The following is a 25,748-nucleotide window of genomic DNA, read 5'->3' as shown; positions in this document are numbered from 1 at the left end:
ATAGATGTACAAGGGACGGTACTGAGGTTTATCTGAAGGGTGAAGAATGTACAACGTCACCTGATCATTCTGTTGTGTGTAGGCACATTCAATTGCACGGTGCTTGTAATGTACACGCTCCGAACTTGGCCTGCGTCCTCAAAGGTATCCCGGTACCAGTGATTACGCCATCTTTCACGCTGCTTGCAAACGGTAGTTATTTAATTTTGAACAATGAAGCTTGCTGCGGGATGTTAGTAGGGATCCCGTATATAGTAACTGTAACACAGAGGGTTGTCTGCTGCAATAACGTCCTGTTTCCAACCCCGCATGGGAGGCTGGATGCTTCTATCTGGCCTTCAATTCCAACCTTGAAAGCAGAGTTCGACAAGATGAGCAGAATAAGAGCGCTATTGTCCCAAAAGGAGGTGCCATTGACTTCCTCCCGGGAAACATTTGTCCTTCACGTAGCAAATACGCGCACCGAGGTACAGGCGCTTTTGAATACTGACCTCCCCCTGCATTTTGGTGCTTTGATCCAAACAATTTTCAATGCCTCGTCCACGACTGGCCTGGCTCATTTTTTTAAACTTGTGGGCTCGGGCCTCGTGACCTCTTTCCAAACTATTTTTGGTGTGATTCCGGCATTTTTTCATTCTATTTTCTCTAGCGTCTTTGGAGGTGTCCCGTTAATTCTGGCTCTAGTGGCAGGTGTGCTACTTTTACTTTTCATCTTGCGGAATGGCTGCTCTTTCTGTGCCACATGACAGCCTGTCCCGTCTGCAGCTTCTTCGTGACAGGATGCTTGATTACTATGGTGTCCTGCCGTTGGCGACTTTGAGCCTGGCATATGGATTATCCTTCCGGTATTCCTACTTCACCTGCGTGCAACCTGTCTTCCACTGCCTAGATTGTCCCTTTGAATGGCCTATGGATTTGTGTTTAACCAACATGGTGTCTCCGGACCCGGATTATGATCGACTGATGAGGCCCTTAGTGTCTCACGAGTCTGCCTGTTCTGGTGTTTGGATTATGGCCTGCGGTGCGGCACATGGTATCCTGGGTAATTGGGACATCGTGAGAGCGGCATATGACTTCTTGAATATGAGTTACTTGGAAGTACACGCTGGTTGCCCTCTGATGGTGCTAGAGGCTCCGCTGATAGAAGAACACGTATGTTCCTTTTCTTTACTTAACTGGATGGCTGAAACCTTCAGTGGCCGTGCCAATGATTTTCTGCTGGAGGCTGTGGCCACGTATGCTGCATATACTTTCATGGATTGAGTGAACTTTCGTCCACTGTGTTTTCCTCACGTGTCTTGAACTGTCCCTGTACGTCTGCACTTCCGCCCGGTGAGGCGTTTTTTCCTTTTTTCACCCCCCACGCCACGTTTGAGGTTTTTTGTTTTTTCTCCCTTTTTTTTTGTTTTTTTCTGTTCGAACTTTGCCTGAACTGACCAGTTCTTTTTTAAATTGGATACGCCTTATTCTGCTCTGTCGCGCTTGAACTCTGCGTTCTCTCTTTTCTTGCATACTAAGTAGTGCTTCGATCAAGGGGGCATGTAGTAAGGACTCCCTTAATACGTACATACATTGTTAAGTTAGCATAACCACGTCAGAAGTTAGAAAGCCATCTTGCTGCTTTTGCACACGACACTGCGTTCACATGTTATTGCTTAAACGAACTGCTGACTCGAGTTTTGCCTCACACGAGAGCAATCTGTTGTTACCATCCCGTGCTCTGCGAAGCGACCTTGGTCTGCACACGATGTGACAAACAGTCTGAGTTGTTAGACAATGCATGTTTTCCACTCTAGGTTGATCGACCCACTATTTAGTCATAACACACGAGCAGCTGCACATACCTGAAAGTTGGTGCTTTTAATATCACGGACATCATGTTTATTATTCAGACCGAAGACGAGCCTTCCTGCGAGAAGACTCCTGATGCTCCTGTGATGTGATTTCACTAAGCTGATCTTTGAGGTATGGGGTCCCCTATTCAAGCCTAAGAGACCTTCTGTTAGACTAATAATAATATTAGCTTCTTAGTAAAGGGAAAGTGGTAGTATCCACTGTCATTATAACATGATCACCCCTTTTATATTCTATGGAATTGTAACTATGTTGATGGTTTTGATTTTAATCATTTGTCTGCTTGTATTAGCCAAAGTACTGCATATTAGGACACGTGGTCTATAAAAATAAACTCTTTTTATTTTCACCGTGTCTCTGTTGATTCTTGTTGTGGACTGATGTGAGAATAATATACGAACAGGTATTTCCGATTCCCACCATTCCTGAGTATGTACTGAGTCGCGTGTTCTGGGTTGTCTTTTCATTGGGACCTCCGAGCTAAATGTCGGATAACGAATGGGACACTTATGCTAGCCGGATACTGGGTTCTGGGTTCTGAGGTGAGTTTCTGGTACACCACAACTCACTGAGGTCCTGGGGTTCTACGCATAGTTCTGTGTATAAGCAGAATCCCTGCAACAGCAACAAGAACTAACCTGTTGACAAATCTGTACATAATTGATCATTAAGGTGCAGTACTCAGAACTTTACATTCCCAGCCACGAAGGTATGTAGAAATTGTTTTGTATGTGTAAAGATTCTATGGAAAGGAGTGGTTTTAGTTTTTTTGCCTTTAGAATGCACCATGAACCTAACAAAATTAATTATTGATGCTTGATAAAAATATTCACAACTCATTGTTTTATGTTTCATCTAAATCATTCAGGGAGCACTTGACATGCATATGCATGTACTGTATGCTGAACTACACCATTTGCAAAAGTCATTTCTCTTGTAGAGCTCCATGCAATATCGATGTTGTGTTGCTTGCTAAGTTCACCTTGGGAACTCAAAAAGGCATTTAGAACTCTAAAACAAAATCCTGACTCACGGACTCCTCATGGTAAGTGGAATTCTGGGATGATAAAGTGAATATACAACTTCGGAATTCAACCAATATGGTACATTTTCCATCGAAAGGTGGTTAGGAATAGGCCATGAAAGTAGTAGAGTTTCTATACAGACTGCATGCAAAACCTACAAACGCTTGCGTTTGTGACATTTTTAATCCTATTCTGGTCACATTTGTAAAGTTAATGACCAAAAGTATTTGATCAGCTATAACAATGGTGGGAAAGGAAAAGTAATACTTTCAAATTTAATGGGGTTGTGTAGAGGAAGGGGTTTCTCCAAAGGCAAAAAAATTGGTAAATATGCTAAAGTACAAACCATTCATTATTAGTCAGGAGACCGTATATGTAGTGGACAAGGAGCCTGGTTAAGTATGGAAGAGGAGAAGCAACTGTTGTAGATTTCCAGGAGTACAGGAAATTTAGTGAATCTCCTAAAATGCTGACATCTACGCAAACTATGGCAGACAAACTACGTACTAGATTTTGAATTTTTATTTAAAGTGACTATATAAATCATGACCTATATTCCTAGCATGCAACGCAACGTATATAGCACACACTTTTCTTATCTAATACCTATCTGAATCACAGTATGATGAGGAAAACAGCCTGAACATAGTTTGAATTTAACTTGTACCTCAGGATTAAACAATGTTGTCGTGCCTACAAAGACTGATTGAAAAAGTTAAATCTTTATTTTTTTTTTATCCTGCTCCACTATCTTACTAAAGATCAGCGCACTAATTTCAGAAGGATCGAAAACATTGATAGAAGAAGGACTTAAGAAGGGTTTCCTTGATGCACTTCCTGGATCAGAGAAGCATCAGCCAAGGGATCCTGCTGGTCAGGTTGGGAGCTGCAGGTTAACAGAACTGTGCGAAATGGCAAAGCAACTAACTTCGGAGAACGAATGTCATGGACGCCTCATACTAGCGCCAAATGAGGAAGCACTCTCGAAGGCAGAGTTGGACCTGCTTTCACACATGATGGAAAATAGTGCGGACTGCGCCAGGATCATACCACTGATGGGACAGAAATATCTGCTGCCACCAAAAAGCAGTTTCCTCTTATCTGATATCTCCTGCATGCAGCCGCTTCTAGATTGTAAGTATTGTTGTGGTAATGTCCAGTAATTTGTCCACACATCATAAAGTTGCGATCAATGTTGGATGTACATAAGGTGAATATATGTTTTGGTATTTCGGAAGCACAAACCTAGATGGCTAGCGAAAGACCTGGTTGAAGGGTTGAGGAGTCAGCCTATCTGTGGTAGTGTTCCATGAAGTTTTCAGTTTGTTCCTGAATTGGAAGACTGGCTGATCCTTAGGGCACAGAATGAGAAGGCTTGTTTCCTCCTTCTTGTAGAAGTTAGTCTCTAATCTATTGATTTCCTCATGTGGCAATGACCTCCATATATTGTTAGTATGTTAGGTATGTAAACAGGTATAGAGCCCCTTGTAAGTGAAGCAGCTGATGTTGAAGATGATCCATGCTTGACAGGAGGAGCCAGTGTAGATCTTTTAATGCAAAGGTTATGTGGTCGGATTTCTTCAGCCCTTTGAGACATTGTTCTACATGAAGAATGCCTTTCAGAGAACAAGAGTGGTCTCTGTGATGCTGTTGAGCGCAACATTGCCTCCATCTAGGTGGGAGAGGACCAGGGCCCAAAGAGTTATTCTGATGTCTTCTCCTGGGAAATAATATTTCACTGTTTTCAGGAGAGTTGGAACCAGGTTGTTTTGGGATCTTGGAAATATGTTCTTTGAGTGAGAGGTTTGAGTTGATGGTGCATCCGAGGGATTCGGCCTATTCTGTCAGTTGGGGGCATGAAGCTGTTAGATTTAAGTTGGAGAGCAATGACCGAATCAGAAAATGTTTGCCATTGTTGGCATTCAGTCTTCATGGGGTTTAGCATCACACAATGGCTGCAGTTGAACTTTGAAAGTAGTGCGGCTTAAATACTTCCTCAAATTTTCCAGAGTGAGCCTGGCTTTCTTTAAAAAGGTTTGGGTGTGAGAGGGTGTCTCCACAAGAAATGTTTGAAAAAACACAGGGTCAAATGGTGCAATTTATAACACAACTTTCCATGAATTGACAAAAATCCAGAATTCCTGAAGGGGCACTAATTAAATATTCCAAAGTATTACCCGCCTCAGGCTTATTGAGTTTCTCCCTCTCAAGAAAACTGTTGGTAAAATGGTGAAGTACATTTATGTCCAAATAGAGAAAAACAATCAAAAAAACAATAGAATTTGCCAACCTGATCACAAACCTATGGAATGCCCAAATTTCACCTCCTCTTCCTAGATTGAAAGTGGTCACTTTTTGATCCAGGATTTGGGGCCCAAACCCCTCCTAAATGCACTATACCCAAAGGGGAAATTTTGTGAATCCATAACAATTATTAAATGTTTTGAATATTTGACTACTGGCATACATACCGTTAGCTGTATTTTCTCATTTGGAGCAAAGGATTTTATTTAAACTCTGCACACCTTTCATTATATTAAAAGGCATGTGAAACTTAACTTTGATGCTCCCGTAAGTAGTCAAGGCTATTTATTATGCCAATTTTAAATCCAAAACGATCCACAAGTAGAGAAAAATAACCCTGATTTTAATATACAAATATACTTTCCTATTGGCCCTCACTGTTTGCTGCAATTGTGAACTAATGTATTGTCATATTCTACTAATTTTAAATACGGGCGCTGAAATTAAGAATCTGTTTTAGCACATAACTCACCTAGGCTACATTTGTGGGATATGGCATAGATAAAAAGAAATTATTATTCGCAAGCATTGGCAAAGGCAATAGGTCTCGTCATTAGAAGGAAAGTGTTGACCTGTTGGATTTACCAGTCTTGATGGTATTGGCGTCCCCCCCCCCCCCCCCCCCCCCAATTTTTTTTTATATTAGTTTACAGTTCCAACATGGCCATCAGCCAGTAGTACATTACTAAATACTTACATTCAAGCACTAAGATGCCAATCCAATGATAGATTGTGTTCTTTTCCAATGTCATTACATCTAATTGGGTCTGGCACTGTCCCACCAGCCTTTCATAAGCATGGCCCTGCAGAGTACCTTGCCAGGCCCTCTATGGTCTTCTGTGAGCCCCTATAAATATAAGGCTTTTGAAATGTACTATAACATGGCTGCTATTTGTTCTTGTACACAGTGCCAGAAGGAACACAATGTGTCCACGGCACTGCGTCTCACGGCACTGCACAAGACTGCAAATAGCCCAACTACCAATGGCTTTGGTCAGCGAATGAGAGCGTGTCATAGTCTGTGTATAGGAGAGTGCTATATGATCAACCATTAAGAGACCGATCGCCCAGGTACTAAGTTCATTGTTCCCAAACTTGCCTTTGCAACTGTGCTCTGACATATAAACACTATACTGAGGAGAAACTCAGGAAGACATTGTCCTAGTAGGGGTGTTCAGTGGCTGCTTGCTTTTAGGAGATTTATGAAACGTCCACTGCAATCATATTTTGAACTGAGGTGTGTTATATGCTCCCACTCCCTTTTTAGGACAAGGTGCGTCATTTGCTTACACTACCCCTTTCATGATCATATGTATGATGTGGTCAGTTAACTGTGATGCTTAGCCCTGCAGATTGATATTTACAAGGTAGGTGCACTGCATATTTCAAACAGATGTAGGTATGCTCACACTGCATATTGCAGAACATATGCACACACAAAGCTCCAAAATTTGCAGTGGGGGTACACCATATATACACCTTGAAATGTGCAACATGAGAAAATGACATATCACCCTGCTATATTGAAGTTGTAGGCATATTAGTCTACAACATACAGGGTTGAAACATCTCTCATAGCTCTCATACCTTCTAAACTATGCAGTGTAGGGGCATCACCCATATTCAAAAGCATTGGTTGGTGAAACAGATGTTTGCTCAAGTTGGACATGCTGAGTCATGTATTTTGATGTTCTCATTGCAATGATGCACACAATGCAGGAAATGAGGTGAATCCAGCAAATTACGGATCCAGTGTCTATTATTTAGCTGGATCCGGGCTTCCCTCCATGAAACACGCTGACCTTTTCTCTGTGAGATTTGCTGGTCCCGGGTCCAATTCAGCAGCACCCACCTTCTTTGCTTTGGCTGAAGAAGCATCCTACAAGGGGTTCTTATTTTCACTTCCAGCTTGGCCCAACACAAAGGATTCCCTTAAAGGGCCATCAGCCCCCCTTTCCTTAGAGTCTCATCCATGCTGCGAGCTGTCTGCAGCCTAGCACTTAGATACCAGCGCGATGGAGGGAATGAAAAACACTCATCTGGGTATCAGTTCACAAATGCTTGGAATTAAAACTATGATTTACATGAATAGTCATTTACACAGCACTTCCTAATTTATTTTTTATTTAATTTCTTTTGTAGCACTACTCATACCAATGTAAGGTGTCACAGTGCTTTCCATCAAACAAATGCGTAAATGATCATACTTTATTGATGATTAATAGAAACCATTACAATATAAAACCAGCAGAGACATGATTCAAAATTATTGTGCAAACTAGTTAACATTTGTAACAATAAAAGCCAACATTTATATAAAACGTGCAAGTGCTTTGTGCCTGTCAGTTTGTATGTACCAATATTGAAATTGTCTAGGCTTGTATCTTTTGCCAATTTGGCATTAAAACCTTCATAATTAGATTCCTAATAATTTTATGAAAGTGTTAAAGTGCTTATGCATGTGAATATGATGCTAACTATGCCAGTAGTGTTGAGATCATCTTGGTTGCCACCACTACTAGGTTTTGAGTCTCAGCCAGTCTTAGGCGTTTGGCCTATGAAGGGATGATTTCTTGTGGCTCTTTATGCAGTGTGTCACTGAACAATTTTTGCACCAGGCACAGATATTTAGTCTGTATCAAAAAGAAGAGGGAGGACCAGGAGCTATTTATGGTCCAGTGCCCGTGCTCCAATGTCGAATGCTATATCCAAAGAGGGGGGTCACTGTTCCGTTGGTGTGGGTGCTAGAGAGTCACGCTCACCTCGAAGAGAGAGTAATGAGAAAGAGTGGGAAATGTAAGAGGGATAGAACTAGGTCCGGTACCCTCTTTGTGAAGGGGGAAAGACACTTCTTGTCTCTTGTTGCCCTCACACACCCCAAGGGATGTGATGCTTCATCATCGGGCGGTTGCTCCTCGTCGGGCCGGTGCTGCAATGCCCTACGGGTCCCCCAAAGGGTCACTTTGGTGGAGATCTTTTTAAGAGAACGGCCGTGTGATAAATGCGGGTATGTGGAGAGGGTCCTAAGTGCACAGTGAAGGTGGTGGTAGGATAAAAATGACTAAGGGATACCGGAAAGGTTATAGTCCTTAATAGTGTAGACACCCTTGTCATATTAAAAAACCAGGAGGTTGTGAGTTACGACTATGGGTAATGATGTACCCTGGGTAACTAAAATAAGGTCAGGTCAACATGTTTCGCGCTCAGATGGTCATAAGGATCCCATGCGCTTCATCAGGACCAGTGATAAATAGTGAAATAGTGTAGTTAGAGAGTGCACGTGCTAGGGGTATATTAGCCCCCAGTATAAGTGGAGTGTGCGCGGGTTGTGAAAACTACAGTTCCGCTTAAACTACTTAGTTGATCTACTCCTAATGAAGACCTAGAAGTAAAACGATAAATATAGAGAGACACAAAACATACATTAATGCTGAGTGTAGGGTATTGTCAATGCCTGCGTGAAGAAGCAACTGCGGCAGGCATTTTGATGGGTGACGTAGGATTAAAAAAGGAGCTAACGCTCAGGGCAGTCCTTGTTAGTACAAGGCCAAAACGGGAGCCTCCAAGAGGAGACCATTTCTCATGTGCCAGAGATATAGGCAAGGATGAGGGTACTCTGGGTGCCCCTGGCCACCTCGTAAGACCGGGTGGTGCCCAGAATGAGGTGTCCACGTTTTATGCACCTCATTTTCACCAGTGGCCAAGCGCAAGTTGCGATCACCCGTCGACAGTGAGGTTATGTGTCACGTTGTCGTGTAGTGTATCAGCAGAAAACATGACATGCGTACACACATCCACACCAAGCTGCTCAAGGTAAAACACAGCGAGGAATGGTCATATTATGTTGCCAAATTGTAAGAGCACCCCTCACCTAAATCGGTTTCTTTTCTTTGGGTGATTTCCAGGCCATATCAAGCTGTCAGTAGAAGAGAAGCTGTGCTTCAATTACTGTGAGCAGATGTTGATGCGATGGGCAGCTTAGCTTCTTGTGCAGCTGACCGAATGCAAAAGTTATAGTACGAGCTTTGGCCTGCATCGTAGAAAAGTGCTGTTGAAGATCAGATGTCACAATTACAAGGTATTTGTAGGAGGTTACAACGTCTATATGACCGGATTTCTCAAACCGATAGGGAGATTTTTTCTTTGGGTCAACGAGATGGATCACCTTTGTTTTTCCTAAATTCACCACAAGGCCTTGCTGCTTGATATACCCAGCCAATTGATTGACCTCTATAGGCCACCAGGAGTCTGACCTAAAACTACTAAGTCATCAATATATTGCAGGTGAACTATTGTGTCTGTTGCCGGTCTTGGTGGAAAGCTGTCCACTTGTGCCAAGGGTTGATCAAGATCGGCCAAATACAAGTTGTAGAGGCAGGAGCTAGAACACAGCCCTGCTTAAGGCTGGTAGTAGTTTGAATCTTTGACGTGACCCTACTACCATTACCAACTTTAACCATACCCCTGTATCGCTATACAGGGGAATGATTGAGTTTAACTGTCTATCTGGAAGGCCCCATTCTGCCAGTTTTGCCCAGAGGCAAACAGATGTTATACAGTGCCAGTGAATATCATCCAGACTTGAAGTCATTACATGTTAAGAGAGCTTGGTCTGGAGAAACACAAAGTCAGAATTTAAAATGTAATCCAGTGATTGGGATCGTTTGTACTAATAAGACTTTATTACTACCAAAAGGAACCTTTTTAGCAACCTTTGAATAACAAAAGATTGAAAAAAAAAAACAATACAATTCTAACCCTTTGCCTTGCGATGTGTATGCAGCTCCTTGATGCTGGTTCATAGCTCACTGTGCTTTATTAGAAGGATTGTAACTTATAAATTGCTCTCCAAACGCTCTCTGTGACCAAAGCAGTAACTGACTTAACTAACTACATACAGCCTAAATCCATGATCAGCATGTCACACATTGGACTTTGCTGCAGGCACAACTACTCTGCTCTACTTTATGATGTGTCAGAATGGTGGCTGGGCAAACACAGCTCTCTCTAGCAAGTGCATTAACCACCAGAGTTATCTGACCATTATTAAAGGCAGGACATGGCTGGGCATTCACAGATCTCTGAGCAGCAGGTGCCTTAAAAATATTTTTTAATGTAGCCTGTTTGTGACCAATTACGTAAGCCAGAACAGGTACGGTGTCACATTTGTCCTTCATGTCAATTTCTTCATGACTGAGGTTTTAAAAATAAATGTATATGTTGATTGGCAAACTCCTTTTTTCATGACCCCACTCCTATTCACTCCACCTCCTTTCTGCTGGTACATCTTGTCACACAATTTACAAGATGCATCATCCCAGAGCCATTTGTTTTTCCATTTCCTGGCACTGGATGTATATCACCATGAAATAAGCAGTAATAGGAGATTTCACACTGCATGGCTCTCGGTGATGTGCATAATAAACCAAGCGTTGATCAGATGAATATGTCAGCGGTGGGCTGTGGTGGGTAAACTTGTCTAGGGCTTGGACACAGGTGGAAGGAGTGAGTGTAGGTAGGGAGTCTATGGAGCTGTAGCAGCTAAAGGGGAGGCTTACCTTGACATGACACAGACCTTCTCTGCATGACTTGGGCTCAAAGCTTCCCTAACGTCTACCTGGCTCTAAAAACCTCATGCCACAAGAAGAGTATTTTTGTCTTGATGGAAAACTATTACTTATTCAGGCATCTCCTTGAGCTTTTCCCTAATCAGAAGCCGGGTTAGGGCTGGTGGTTAACCCTCCTGCTCTAATCAGACTCTGATAGGTCATGCGGGTGCATGATGGATTAGCTCTGAAGCTTCATTACCCGGCATACTGTACTGACTGAGGCTTGTGCAGCGTGTCAGATCTGTGAAGACGGACTCAAATGCCACCCCCTGACACTTGTGCAGTACCAAATAAACCACAGTGAAGCTCCTACTTTTTTTTTTTAGCTATGTCTTTATTAGCATTTTTCTTAAAGTTATTCATAATTACATACATATAGGCATCGATAGACTTACATCACAGTATAGGATACATCATCCAGGTTTACAATTACAGCAACCCTCCTATAGCAGCTCTGCAAGTGCTTACAATTCCATCCGTGGTTGATTACTCCTATAACACTTTTATGCTATACTGCTATTCATTCAGTCATTTCTGTCTTGATACAACATCCCCTGATATGAGGCGCTGCAGTTGTTTACACCCAATAAAACCAATTGGTTTCCTGCACAACAAAACTGTCCCCTTCCCTGGGAAACCATGTAACTAAGTACTTTCCAGTGGTGTTTCATAATCATCTTTTGTTATCTATTTGTTACCATGAGCACTGTGGGTGGTGGGTTCATCGGCGTGGAAGTCTCACATTCCAAATATTTATGAGCCTATAAAGGTATCGCTATCACAGTCTATGCTCCGGCCTTGTCGTGAAGCCACTACTTAATGGAGACTGATGTTGCACCTTCACATTTCAAAATAATATTTGTTTTATGTAAAAGATGAAAGATGAGGATGAGCAGATATTTAGGGAGCTGGGCGATAAGTGCCCTGGCACCCCCTATAGGCGAGCTGCCTCTGGCATCAGATAGTTTTTCATATCTAGTTTTCGATCACTTGAGACAGACTTTGAGTCTCTATATTGTTTCTTGAGGAGAATTTGAAGAAGAGTCGTGTGCCAACAGCATACTAGTGGATCTTGATTTTGCTTTCTGCATGGATAGCTCCAAGGGTTCCCAATAAAGTCTGAAAATGATCGGTGACAGGATAGAGCCTTAAGGGACTCAGCAGATGACGTGGAGAGTCCGAGATCTGGAAGCTCCTGTCGGAACGAGTTGCAGTTGGTTGATGAGGTAGGATGTGAACCATTGTATGATTGTGCCAGTGAATCTCATGTAAATTTTCCAGTTGGATCAATACAGAATGATAGTACTTGTCGAGAGCTGCGGCGAGATCAAGCAGGACCAAGAGCAAAGTGCAGTTTTTGTCATTGAGGAAGAGGGCGTTGTCAGCGATTTGGAGGGTGGCTATTGCAATACCGCATTGTAGTTTGAACCTCGAATGATAATCTTGTATGTTATTCTTGCTGATGTGCTCTTGTAACTGGGTGGTGATTGCAGCCTCAATAATTTTTTTCAGCAAATGGGAGATAAGTTATAGGACTAAAGTTGACACGGTTGGTTGGATCTTATTTTTTTTTTGTAAATATATTTATTCATTTTAAAACTAAACCATCTGACCGATACAGAATGTAAGCTTCCTCAGACACCATTTTGGCATTTAAGCAAGTCCAAAGTCTCTAGTAAGTTACATAGTCGTGGGCTGCAGTTGTAGATATCAGTTCAATCAATCAGCACATGATGCCCCACACCCGCTCCGGTGTGATAAATGGTCAGGTATATCAGTCCAAATGCGATAAAGACCGCAATAATAACGATTGAGGTACATATTTGAAAAAACAACCATCCAAAATCCCCCCTACGCGCGGAGCCCCCCCCCTTCCCTCCCCCCCAGCGTGGCACATAGGGCAGATAAATCTAAGAACAACAGCAATTGGACACAGCGCACCATTCTACTGCATAATAGTCATACTTTCCACTGGATGGCAGTAAAGGCCTATAGCAAAACAATGAGTGACTACGGGGGACATCTGTTCCCCCATGTGTGTATTAACCAAGCAGTTATCAATTTAGGTAGTTCGGATCGCTAGTGGTGGAGTCCACATCTGAGTCCGTCTCTGACGTCTTCAACAATAGTGTTGGCGCTTTCCAAGCCCTTGCAGCTTCGAAGGCTTTTTCGCTATGCGCGCAACTAGCCGCCTGTAGCCTAGCAGTACCCTCGCACTCCGCCCATCTGAGAAAGACAGTCCTCCACCTCCGGAAACTCGGACCCCGCTTAGATTTCCAGTGTGCTGTAATGTCCCGTTTGGGTAACAAAAGGCCCAAATCCCAAAACGTGCTAGTGATCTTGGTTTTGGAGGTGTGAGGAAACCAGTGGAGTAAACAGGGGCCTGGCGCTAGTTCAACATTTCTCTCAGTGAGATCACATACCAGCTCCAACACTTCTCCCCTATAAGTCGTCAGCTTGGGACAATCCCAGAGCATGTGGCGGAGAACCGCCCCTTCCTTGCTGAATCTCGGGCAGAGCGCTGTGATCACATTAAAGTATTTGTTCATTTTTGCTGGAGTCAGGTACGCCCTATCTAAAAAAAAAAAAAATTGAACCAGCTGGAATCGAGCATTTCTAGTGCATTTCCAAGGTCGTTCGATCAATTCAGCCCACACCTTCTCAGGGATCTCTCTGCCCAAGTCCTCCTCCCATTTCTGCTTCAGCTCCACCAGTGGAGTGAGTCTCTCTTGCGTCATCCGCCGATGTAAACACGTGACTGTCTTGATGGTACCCGCCGCTAGTACTGCGGTTGGTTGGATCTTATGCAGGATTTTTCAGCCTGAAGAGGATCTGTCCAGGAAGGTGCCCTAGGTTAGCCAGGCGTTGTCAGTGTGACGAAGGGGTGTGCGGGCTTCTTCTAGAAGTGACTTAATGACTGAGGAGGGTACTCCATCTTCTTTGTAGCAAGAGGCTTTGAGTGAGTTCAGGTTGTTGGAAAAGTCTGTGTGAGAGTTATTGAGGAAGGATGACCATTTAGTGATGTGGCAGTTGAGCATAGGTGACTGTGTGGATAACAGTGAGAAATTAGTGAGGTTATATCTGATTTTGTTGGTTTTCTCTGTAAAGAAGCAGTTCATTGCATTGCATCTGTCAACTCATGGTGTGATAGCAGGTTTCGGGATGGGCTTGGCACACTGTTTGACTCCCTTAAAGAGAGCTAAAGAGAGCTGTGCTTCTGTTGATTTGGCTGTTGAAGGGGATTGTAGGTGTGGTGATGATATAATGACAATTGGAGCACAGTGATTTCAAAAGAGTAAGGTCCTCCTGGCATTATGATCTTCTCCATTTCCTCTCCTGTCTTTACAATGGTGGGCTTGTTCTCTGTAAGTTCTTGGATGTACCTGGATGTGTGCTGAAGGTTTAAGCCTGGAAGTGTGAGTTTTCTGAGGAGGATGGAGATATCCTTGATTCTTTAGAGTGGTGTTGTAGATGTTGAGAATGATGTTGACATTAGGTGAGGGCTAGAAGTATTTAGATAGGTAGATTAGTTCTTCTTGATGGATGTTGTTAAAGCAGCAGAAGTTAATTGTCTCCTTTTGTGCTGCCTTCATGTAGGAGAGTCAAAAACAAAGTGATGGATGGAATACTTGAATTAATCTTAGCCACTGGCAATCACTCGGGCCGCATCCAAAGACATGGATCCTATGCACACTGTCACTGGAACCAAGCTATACCTTGTGGATTACCCCTAATCAGTGCGAAACTAGTCCTGGTTTTGCTTGTGTTCCAGTTCAATGATGACCTGGTCTTACCGTTCAGGCTGGAATGTTCCCATTGGGGTACGGTCAAAAGTGATTTGTATTAGGGCCTTGTCCAAACTGAGACAGCATGATGTGCAAAATAACGACGTACTGGGTGACCCGAGTAATAATCAGTGGCTGATCAAGCCTTCCCTCCATCACTTTTTGTATGTGTCATGTTTGGTGTTGGCATATGTGGTGGTGGGGGGCCGGCACGATGATCAGTCCAGGAATCTGGGGGCAGGCACTGAATGTTGGGGAATGCAGAGAAGGTGTGGTCCCTTGTGTAAACTTTGGAGTTGGTGATTTGGTGTTTTAATTGTAGGGTGTTGAGTAGTGAGGGCTTCCTTCATGGTTTTAAGGCTGGATTCGCTGGCCAAATTGAACTCTCTGTGGAAGGTGTGGTGGGAGTGTTGATTGGAGAGAGAGGTGATAAGTTCTGATATTTCATCTATGATGTCCTTATGGTTTGTGGGTGGTGTGTAGATGAGAGGAAAGGATGCTGCTTTGCAGGCTGTGGGAGGAAAGCGGTAGAAGAGCTCAAAAGACTCAGGTGTGGTCATCTTGAAGAAAGTACCAGGCATTTTCGATTTGTGTATGACTGCGAGTTGCCCTCCAGTTTTGCAGGTGCATTCCTTATATTGTATGCTCTACCCAAAGGGGAGAAGGACATTAAGATTGTGCATGGAGGAGTCTGTGATATAGGTTTCTGTAATGAAAAGAGCATGTAGGTTGTGGTGCGTGATGATTTTGACGATGTTGGGGGCATAACTTATTTCAGATTGTGCATTGATGAGCATGATTTGAAGATGGTGTGATGTGGGTGGTATTTGGATGAGGCTGTTTATGATAGATGTGGGAGTATGGTGTGGAGATTTGTGTGTTCTTGATGTGAGAGTGGGAATGGTGGCTGTAGGGGTAAAAATGCATAATGATGGATGACTTACTGTGTCAACGTGGATTCTAGCTCTAGGTCTTCTGGTCTGACCCGTTTAAAACAGGTGATGCCCTTGTCTTAGCTGCCCTTAGCTTGGGATGCTGGTCGAAGGACGTACTGGGTGGCAGGTCTTTGACAGCTGTGGAGGTTGGAGTAAAGTAATAATGCCATTTCCTATTGAGATGGATTTTTGGAGATTTGGAAATATCATTGTGTTCAGAAGGATGGTGGGAAATGGGAAACATCCTGAACAACGAGTTCCGGAGTCATGCAAGTCAAACAACAACTTGCCCGAACAACGACTTGGCCTTAACCACGCAGGTGCGTGGTTTAGGCTAAGTCGGTCTAGTATTCGGGATGGGCAGAGTTGAGAGGAGCGTCGCACAGGAACAGGACTGGTAAGAGGGGTTCGTGGTGGGAGGGTTTGTGTTAGTTTTTAGGGAGTGGGAGGGGTTCGAGATAGTTTTTAAGGGGTGGGGGAGTTTGTTTAGCTTTTAGGGGGTGGGGGTTCGTGTTAGTTTTTAGGGGGTGGGAGGGGTTTGGGTTACTTTTTAGGGGGTGGGATGGGTTCGTGTTAGTTTTTAGGGGTGGGAGGGTTCGGGTGAGTTTTTAGAGGGTGGGAGGGGTTCGGGGCAGTTTTTAGGGGGTGGAAGGGGTTTGCGTTAGTTTTTAGGGAATGGGGGCTCATGTTAGTTCTTTGGGGGTGGGAGGGGTTTGTGTTAGTTTTTTGGGGTAGGAGAGGTTTGTGTTAGTTTTTAGGGGGTGGGAGGGGTTCGGGGTAGTTTCTATGAGGTTGGGGTGTACTTAGGACTGAGAGGCGAGAGGGAGGGGGTGGTAAACTTAGCCACGGATAGGCGTTTACCATGCATGCTTTTACCATGAAAAATCGTGGTAAATGAATGCGTGGTAAAGCAATTTGTGGTTAAGACGTGGTCCTTCTAGAGACCGCATTGTTAAGGTAGGCGTTGTTGCAGAACTCGTTGTTCCATCACACAACCGTGGGAAATGAGCCTGCTTGCCTGATTTCTTGTTTCAAAGATGGTGTTGGAGGGAAACCAGTGTTATTTCCTGTACCATATACATACAGATCGATGCTGGAAAATGCAGTGATATCACTTCCTGTCGAGATCAATGTTGGAAAGTCATGAGATGCCTTCTTATTGAGCTAGATGGTGGGAAATGAGTGTGCATTCTATTGATGCATAATTCAACTGTTTTTCCATTTGTTATTTCCAGTTTGTGATATTTTCTGCGCAATCAGGCTGTCGTTTCTGCTTAATGTACATATATTGTTTGGACCTGACTATGTAGCAGTAGCTTGGAAATTACATAGACCTCTACCCATGTTTCTTTTATAGATGGCAAAAAGTATGACGTCATTGTTATTGATCCACCATGGGAGAACAAATCAGTGAAACGGAGCAACAGGTAATTATTAAAATAGTTTTAATTTTATTGTGATCCTAATTTCTTAGGCTGGAACAGCTAAAGTTAAAGAAAAGAATTTAACAGAGAAAACACAAAAGTTGGAAAACTAATTTCAGATGAGTGAGAATATTTTTGGGTGCACACTAATGGAACCTACCGCCTTGATTTTCTGTTAATCACAAGCATATTCCAGCATATGCTACTCCATTGTGAATACATATCTGACTAGTGAATCGATTCTCTCCCCAGAGTATCTCATACATGGTAATTTAGCAATAAGATATTGATGCACTTAATTTTTTGTTGTAACACAAAAACCACATGACCCACTAATCAATAAAGCATTGATTAGTTAAAACCTAAGAAAAGGCCACGTTCATTTACAGTGCATTTTATGTTCCTCTCTTAGGAGAGGTCAATTAACCCTCGCTTAAAGACCAAAACCAGGGGCAAAGCAGCACAAGTGCTGCTTTTTTATTTTTTCTAATCTAACAAATATACTGTGACCCAACTGAAAAATATAAATGTAATCCCAAATAAATATACTTGCAATAGAATTCACACCCGCAAATGGCTTAGAACAACAGGAGATTCCTTCTCGACCACAGAATTGAATTTACAATATCACCTTGCCAGAATAACATGATCAAAAAGTTGACTACCATAATGTTGTGAAGGTAACTAAATATAGGTAAGTACGGATTTACTATATTTATCTTCACATATCTGTGCCTTGACTGTCTATCTATCTATCTATCTATCTATCTATCTATCTATCTATCTATCTGTCTGTCTGTCTGTCTGTCTGTCTGTCTGTCTGTCTGTCTGTCTGTCTGTCTGTCTGTCTGTCTATCTATCTATCTATCTATCTATCTATCTACCTACCTACCTACCTACCTACCTATCTATCTGTTTCAATAAGTATGACGTGTGCCCTGAAGTAAGTATAACTTGCGACCCTGTAATGCACAGTGTTGCTATGAATGATGTCATTTCAGATGTTGCATTGATGTTATCAATAATGTCATAGAGCATGTTATGAGCAATATAATTTGGGAAGTAATTAGCAGTGCATGGCGAGGGTGCTTTTTGTGGTTTACACCAAAAAACAAAAAGCACACTTTCTGGATTAAGATCTTAAATTTGATGTAATTCCATTCAGTCGTTTTTGCTGTATCACTGTTCAGTTTTCCTATGAAAAATGACACGGGGAAAATGCATTTTGGGACCTCCCCCTTTTTCCCGGCCCACTTGACGGATCTCGCCGAAATATTCCTGGGAGGAGTTGAGGTGGATAAGATTTTTATTTTCATTGTAAAGGTTCTTAATAATTTGTCAAACGGTGCCAAAGTTACTACCTAACCAAACAATCCATTAACTATGGAAACATGGTACTAACTAGAAACTTTTGCACTTACATTTCGATTCGAGAGATGTAGCCAAGTTGGCGAACTGCTTGTCAGCCATCAAGCCTGGATGAAAAAGCAGAGTTACAAAGTCTTGCCTTTCAGCTACAAAATTCTTAAGATCCCCTTCCTTTGGGTTGGCTGACTACCATGGGTCAATAATTTTCAACGACAGTTCGAAACCAGGCTGTAATCTTTGATCAAATGCTATGCTTTGAATTCAAGTTTCAGAGCATCGTCTAGATGGCATAATATAATTTTTATATGTTATGTATGGCATTCTGCAAATCCTCATCATGCCTATATAGCAGATCTCATCACCACTTACAACCTAGATATCTTTTGAATCACAGAAACATTGCTAAATGAGTTCTCTAGTCTCATTCTAGTATGTCACTTGGGGCCATATGTATTAAGGCGAAATGCAATCTCAAACGCTGAAATTCGCAGAATTTCAGCGTTTCCGATCGCAATTTGGCCTAGTGCTATGTATGAAAGCACAACTGTCTCGCAAATAAAAGGAATCGCAAAATTTGCGATTCCTTATTTTGCAAATGCATTTAAGGAATCGCAAATTGCGATTCCTTAAATGCAATGTATGAGGCACCCAAGTTGTGCGAATATGGCATAAGGAATAGCAAATTACCACCAACTACAGGTTGGTGGTAATTTGCGATTTCTTTCAAAAATGCACATTTTTGCATTTTTCAAAGCCGTATGTGCTGCACACACATTCTCTTAGGGCATGTATGTGCGACACATGTGCACCCATGCTCATTTCAGGGGTGCAACAGGGTGTCCTTTTGACACCCTGGCACACTTGAAATTGCATTCTCGATTTGCGATTCTCTAGTTGGGAATCGCAAATTCAGAATGGGCCATATGTATGAAGGCAATTTTGCGATCGCAAAAGCCGAAATTCGCAGAATTTCAGCGTTTGTGATCGCAATTCAGCAGTGTCCAATGTATGACACAAAACACCCCTCGCAAAATAAGGAATCGCAAATTTTGCGATTTCCTATTTTGCGATTGCATTTAAGGAATCTCATATTGTGATTCCTTAAATGCAATGTAAGAAGCACAATAAAAGTGCGATTTGGCCGTAAAGAATCGCAATTTACCACCAACTTCAAGTTGGGGGTAATTTGCGATTCCTTTGAAAAATGCACTTTTTAGCATTTTTCAAAGTGCCATGTGACTCACATACATGTCCTTAGGGCATGTATGTGTGCCACATGTGCACACATGCACATTTCAGGGGGGGAGCAACAGGGTGTCCTTTTGACACCCTTTGGGAAAAAGGGGGTGGTGATGGACAGAGTTTCTGAATGATGCAGAATACTCTTACCAAGTCAAGAGATCATGGTTTTAATCCATCACCGTTTTTTAGCTCACTGCACCACCCCAGCTCAGAACCTGGCTACATGCAAATTAGTCTGTACCTGTCCCAGTGCATGATAGGAACAGGGCAAACCAAACTACCAAGCCAATTCTTATACTGGGAAGGAAACAAGCTTCCGGGGACCGGTTTCTGGCATCACAGCCTTCGTCGGCCCGGCTTGCCTGAATCCTGATGGTGCAATGAGCAAGGGACTCACGTCTGAGCATACCCTCCCACACTGAGTGTGGTTAAAAACGATTTGGGAAAAAGGGGGTGGTGATGGACAGAGTTTCTGAATGATGCAGAATACTCTTACCAAGTCAAGAGATCATGGTTTTAATCCATCACCGTTTTTTAGCTCACTGCACCACCCCAGCTCAGAACCTGGCTACATGCAAATTAGTCTGTACCTGTCCCAGTGCATGATAGGAACAGGGCAAACCAAACTACCAAGCCAATTCTTATACTGGGAAGGAAACAAGCTTCCGGGGACCGGTTTCTGGCATCACAGCCTTCGTCGGCCCGGCTTGCCTGAATCCTGATGGTGCAATGAGCAAGGGACTCACGTCTGAGCATACCCTCCCACACTGAGTGTGGTTAAAAACGATTTGGGAAAAAGGGGGTGGTGATGGACAGAGTTTCTGAATGATGCAGAATACTCTTACCAAGTCAAGAGATCATGGTTTTAATCCATCACCGTTTTTTAGCTCACTGCACCACCCCAGCTCAGAACCTGGCTACATGCAAATTAGTCTGTACCTGTCCCAGTGCATGATAGGAACAGGGCAAACCACACTACCAAGCCAATTCTTATACTGGGAAGGAAACAAGCTTCCGGGGACCGGTTTCTGGCATCACAGCCTTCGTCGGCCCGGCTTGCCTGAATCCTGATGGTGCAATGAGCAAGGGACTCACGTCTGAGCATACCCTCCCACACTGAGTGTGGTTAAAAACGATTTGGGAAAAAGGGGGTGGTGATGGACAGAGTTTCTGAATGATGCAGAATACTCTTACCAAGTCAAGAGATCATGGTTTTAATCCATCACCGTTTTTTAGCTCACTGCACCACCCCAGCTCAGAACCTGGCTACATGCAAATTAGTCTGTACCTGTCCCAGTGCATGATAGGAACAGGGCAAACCAAACTACCAAGCCAATTCTTATACTGGGAAGGAAACAAGCTTCCGGGGACCGGTTTCTGGCATCACAGCCTTTGTCGGCCCGGCTTGCCTGAATCCTGATGGTGCAATGAGCAAGGGACTCACGTCTGAGCATACCCTCCCACACTGAGTATGGTTAAAAACGATTTGGGAAAAAGGGGGTGGTGATGGACAGAGTTTCTGAATGATGCAGAATACTCTTACCAAGTCAAGAGATCATGGTTTTAATCCATCACCGTTTTTTAGCTCACTGCACCACCCCAGCTCAGAACCTGGCTACATGCAAATTAGTCTGTACCTGTCCCAGTGCATGATAGGAACAGGGCAAACCAAACTACCAAGCCAATTCTTATACTGGGAAGGAAACAAGCTTCCGGGGACCGGTTTCTGGCATCACAGCCTTCGTCGGCCCGGCTTGCCTGAATCCTGATGGTGCAATGAGCAAGGGACTCACGTCTGAGCATACCCTCCCACACTGAGTGTGGTTAAAAACGATTTGGGAAAAAGGGGGTGGTGATGGACAGAGTTTCTGAATGATGCAGAATACTCTTACCAAGTCAAGAGATCATGGTTTTAATCCATCACCGTTTTTTAGCTCACTGCACCACCCCAGCTCAGAACCTGGCTACATGCAAATTAGTCTGTACCTGTCCCAGTGCATGATAGGAACAGGGCAAACCAAACTACCAAGCCAATTCTTATACTGGGAAGGAAACAAGCTTCCGGGGACCGGTTTCTGGCATCACAGCCTTCGTCGGCCCGGCTTGCCTGAATCCTGATGGTGCAATGAGCAAGGGACTCACGTCTGAGCATACCCTCCCACACTGAGTGTGGTTAAAAACGATTTGGGAAAAAGGGGGTGGTGATGGACAGAGTTTCTGAATGATGCAGAATACTCTTACCAAGTCAAGAGATCATGGTTTTAATCCATCACCGTTTTTTAGCTCACTGCACCACCCCAGCTCAGAACCTGGCTACATGCAAATTAGTCTGTACCTGTCCCAGTGCATGATAGGAACAGGGCAAACCAAACTACCAAGCCAATTCTTATACTGGGAAGGAAACAAGCTTCCGGGGACCGGTTTCTGGCATCACAGCCTTCGTCGGCCCGGCTTGCCTGAATCCAGATGGTGCAATGAGCAAGGGACTCACGTCTGAGCATACCCTCCCACACTGAGTGTGGTTAAAAACGATTTGGGAAAAAGGGGGTGGTGATGGACAGAGTTTCTGAATGATGCAGAATACTCTTACCAAGTCAAGAGATCATGGTTTTAATCCATCACCGTTTTTTAGCTCACTGCACCACCCCAGCTCAGAACCTGGCTACATGCAAATTAGTCTGTACCTGTCCCAGTGCATGATAGGAACAGGGCAAACCAAACTACCAAGCCAATTCTTATACTGGGAAGGAAACAAGCTTCCGGGGACCGGTTTCTGGCATCACAGCCTTCGTCGGCCCGGCTTGCCTGAATCCTGATGGTGCAATGAGCAAGGGACTCACGTCTGAGCATACCCTCCCACACTGAGTGTGGTTAAAAACGATTTGGGAAAAAGGGGGTGGTGATGGACAGAGTTTCTGAATGATGCAGAATACTCTTACCAAGTCAAGAGATCATGGTTTTAATCCATCACCGTTTTTTAGCTCACTGCACCACCCCAGCTCAGAACCTGGCTACATGCAAATTAGTCTGTACCTGTCCCAGTGCATGATAGGAACAGGGCAAACCAAACTACCAAGCCAATTCTTATACTGGGAAGGAAACAAGCTTCCGGGGACCGGTTTCTGGCATCACAGCCTTCGTCGGCCCGGCTTGCCTGAATCCTGATGGTGCAATGAGCAATCAGGATTCAGGCAAGCCGGGCCGACGAAGGCTGTGATGCCAGAAACCGGTCCCCGGAAGCTTGTTTGCCCTGTTCCCATCATGCACTGGGACAGGTACAGACTAATTTGCATGTAGCCAGGTTCTGAGCTGGGATGGTGCAGTGAGCTAAAAAACGGTGATGGATTAAAACCATGATCTCTTGACTTGGTAAGAGTATTCTGCATCATTCAGAAACTCTGTCCATCACCACCCCTTTTTCCCAAATCGATTTTATCCACACTCAGTGTGGGAGGGTATGCTCAGACGTGAGTCCCTTGCTCATTGCACCATCAGGATTCAGGCAAGCCGGGCCGACGAAGGCTGTGATGCCAGAAACCGGTCCCCGGAAGCTTGTTTCCTTCCCAGTATAAGAATTGGCTTGGTAGTTTGGTTTGCCCTGTTCCCATCATGCACTGGGACAGGTACAGACTAATTTGCATGTAGCCAGGTTCTGAGCTGGGATGGTGCAGTGAGCTAAAAAACGGTGATGGATTAAAACCATGATCTCTTGACTTGGTAAGAGTATTCTGCATCATTCAGAAACTCTGTCCATCACCACCCCTTTTTCCCAAATCGATTTTATCCACACTCAGTGTGGGAGGGTATGCTCAGACGTGAGTCCCTTGCTCATTGCACCATCAGGATTCAGGCAAGCCGGGCCGACGAAGGCTGTGATGCCAGAAACCGGTCCCCGGAAGCTTGTTTCCTTCCCAGTATAAGAATTGGCTTGGTAGTTTGGTTTGCCCTGTTCCCATCATGCACTGGGACAGGTACAGACTAATTTGCATGTAGCCAGGTTCTGAGCTGGGATGGTGCAGTGAGCTAAAAAACGGTGATGGATTAAAACCATGATCTCTTGACTTGGTAAGAGTATTCTGCATCATTCAGAAACTCTGTCCATCACCACCCCTTTTTCCCAAATCGATTTTATCCACACTCAGTGTGGGAGGGTATGCTCAGACGTGAGTCCCTTGCTCATTGCACCATCAGGATTCAGGCAAGCCGGGCCGACGAAGGCTGTGATGCCAGAAACCGGTCCCCGGAAGCTTGTTTCCTTCCCAGTATAAGAATTGGCTTGGTAGTTTGGTTTGCCCTGTTCCCATCATGCACTGGGACAGGTACAGACTAATTTGCATGTAGCCAGGTTCTGAGCTGGGATGGTGCAGTGAGCTAAAAAACGGTGATGGATTAAAACCATGATCTCTTGACTTGGTAAGAGTATTCTGCATCATTCAGAAACTCTGTCCATCACCACCCCTTTTTCCCAAATCTTTTGACACCCTGGCACCCTTGAAATTGCATTTTCAATTTGCGATTCTCTAATTGCGATTCGCAAATTGAGAATGTCTTCCCATTCATTCCTCTAGGCCCTTAGGAATGAATGGTGAGGTATTCCTTAATTGCGAATCACAATTTGCGATTCGCAATTAAGGAATATGTAGGATTCGCAAAAAAATGTTCAAATCCTACATACATAGCCTTTTGCGATTCTTAAATAGCAATTCGCAAAAAATCGCTATTTGAGAATCGCAAATGGGCATTTTCATACATATGGCCCATAGTCTTCCCATTCATTCCTATGGGCCTCTAGGCCCATAGGAATGAATGGGGAGGTATTCCTTAATTGCGAATCGCAATTTGCAATTCGCAATTAAGGAATATGTATGATTCGCAAAATTTATTGCAAATCCTACATACATCGCGTTTTGTGATTCTCAAATAGCGATTCTCAAAAATTTGCAATTTGAGAATCGCAAAACCTGACATTGATACATATGGCCCTTAATTACGAAATAATTTGCAAAGACAGACACTTCAAACATGATGGAGGGCTAGCTATCATTCACAAAACTCCTTTGTGCACTCAACTACCAACAACTAACACAATAACTTTCAAAAGTCTCAAATCGCTCTGAAAGCATCACCCTACTTTCACTACCTTCATGTTACATTCCACCCACCTAGCCTGAAAGTAGGCTTTCTACAACAAGTAGCCGGCTATATTAGTGGCAAACAATTAATTGCTTCAAAATTTCATCCATCTCAGAGACCTCAACATTGACTGGGGTGACATCAGACGCAGCCTCTATAATTCCCTAAACTCTGTCATCCAAACACATGATCTAAAATAACTCAATACCCTGCAGACTCACTGTGAAGGCCAGACTTTCAAACTCATGATATCCAGAAAAACAGAATGCACTACCAACACCCAATCACATTCTACTGATCTAACCACTTCCCCATCCTTTTCTCCCTCTTTCTCCCTAACCCACCAACCCTCAACAAGGTTTGACCACGCACCATCTGAAAAATCCTTAAAAAATCTATCTCCTAACCAGATTGATGGGATGTCAGCTAACCTGCTCAAACTCCCTGGCAACATGGACATCCTCTCTCTTCTTTCCAGATGCAACCAGACTGTCTCTCAAGCAGTGCACAGTCTAGCCCCCTTGATACCAAAACGTTTACGTCTCCTACCCTCACATTTTTGTGGTTTACCACTGAAGTAAACACCTAAGAAAAGAAATACAGGTACTACAAAATTACTGGAGATGTTCTAACTCCAATAATCTACAGAAAGTTAAAATCTCTACAAACAACACATCCAGCACGCTCAATACAACTTCCTTCTTCCACAATCTACAATCAAAGCCAAAACAGCAAACATCTGGGCCCCTATTACTTAAAAGAGGCATTTTCCCTGTGCCGCAAACAGCTAAAATGCATCCTGTTGTGATAAATGCCCTGCCCTTAGGGCAGCTGCGAGCTCGCGACCTGGGGCAGCATATTCAAGTGAAATATGGAGCAGCTTTTTAAAAGCTGCCCCATGTTTTTCAGTGCAGACTCAACCCGCCTGCACTTTCAAGAGGGATGATAGATCCGCTTGCCGGTGGGAGCAGTGAGTGACTGCGTCCGACTGCATGTGGATATCTGGTGCTGGGGTGCATAAAGCATGCGCAGGCGCCTGTTGCGCCCCCAGGGCTGGTTCTGTAATACG

General features: G+C 43.7%; 1 protein-coding gene across 2 annotated transcripts in view; it reads left to right on the top strand.

Moving 5' to 3' along the window:
- The window catches only part of METTL4 (methyltransferase 4, N6-adenosine), a 284,442-nt gene that overhangs the window by 175,534 nt on the left and 83,160 nt on the right, over positions 1-25,748 (top strand). For both annotated transcript variants that reach the window (XM_085605820.1, XM_085605821.1), the window contains exons 3-4: positions 3,641-4,013; positions 16,870-16,939. In XM_085605820.1, the coding sequence (XP_085461946.1) occupies positions 3,641-4,013; positions 16,870-16,939 (443 nt within the window). The remainder of the gene's footprint in view (positions 1-3,640; positions 4,014-16,869; positions 16,940-25,748) is intronic.

This window comes from Triturus cristatus, chromosome 5_1 (assembly GCF_964204655.1).
Source record: "Triturus cristatus chromosome 5_1, aTriCri1.1, whole genome shotgun sequence".
Classification (NCBI taxonomy): domain Eukaryota; kingdom Metazoa; phylum Chordata; class Amphibia; order Caudata; family Salamandridae; genus Triturus; species Triturus cristatus.
The sequence above is the reverse complement of the archived record's forward strand: the minus strand, read 5'-3'. Positions and strand labels throughout refer to the sequence as shown.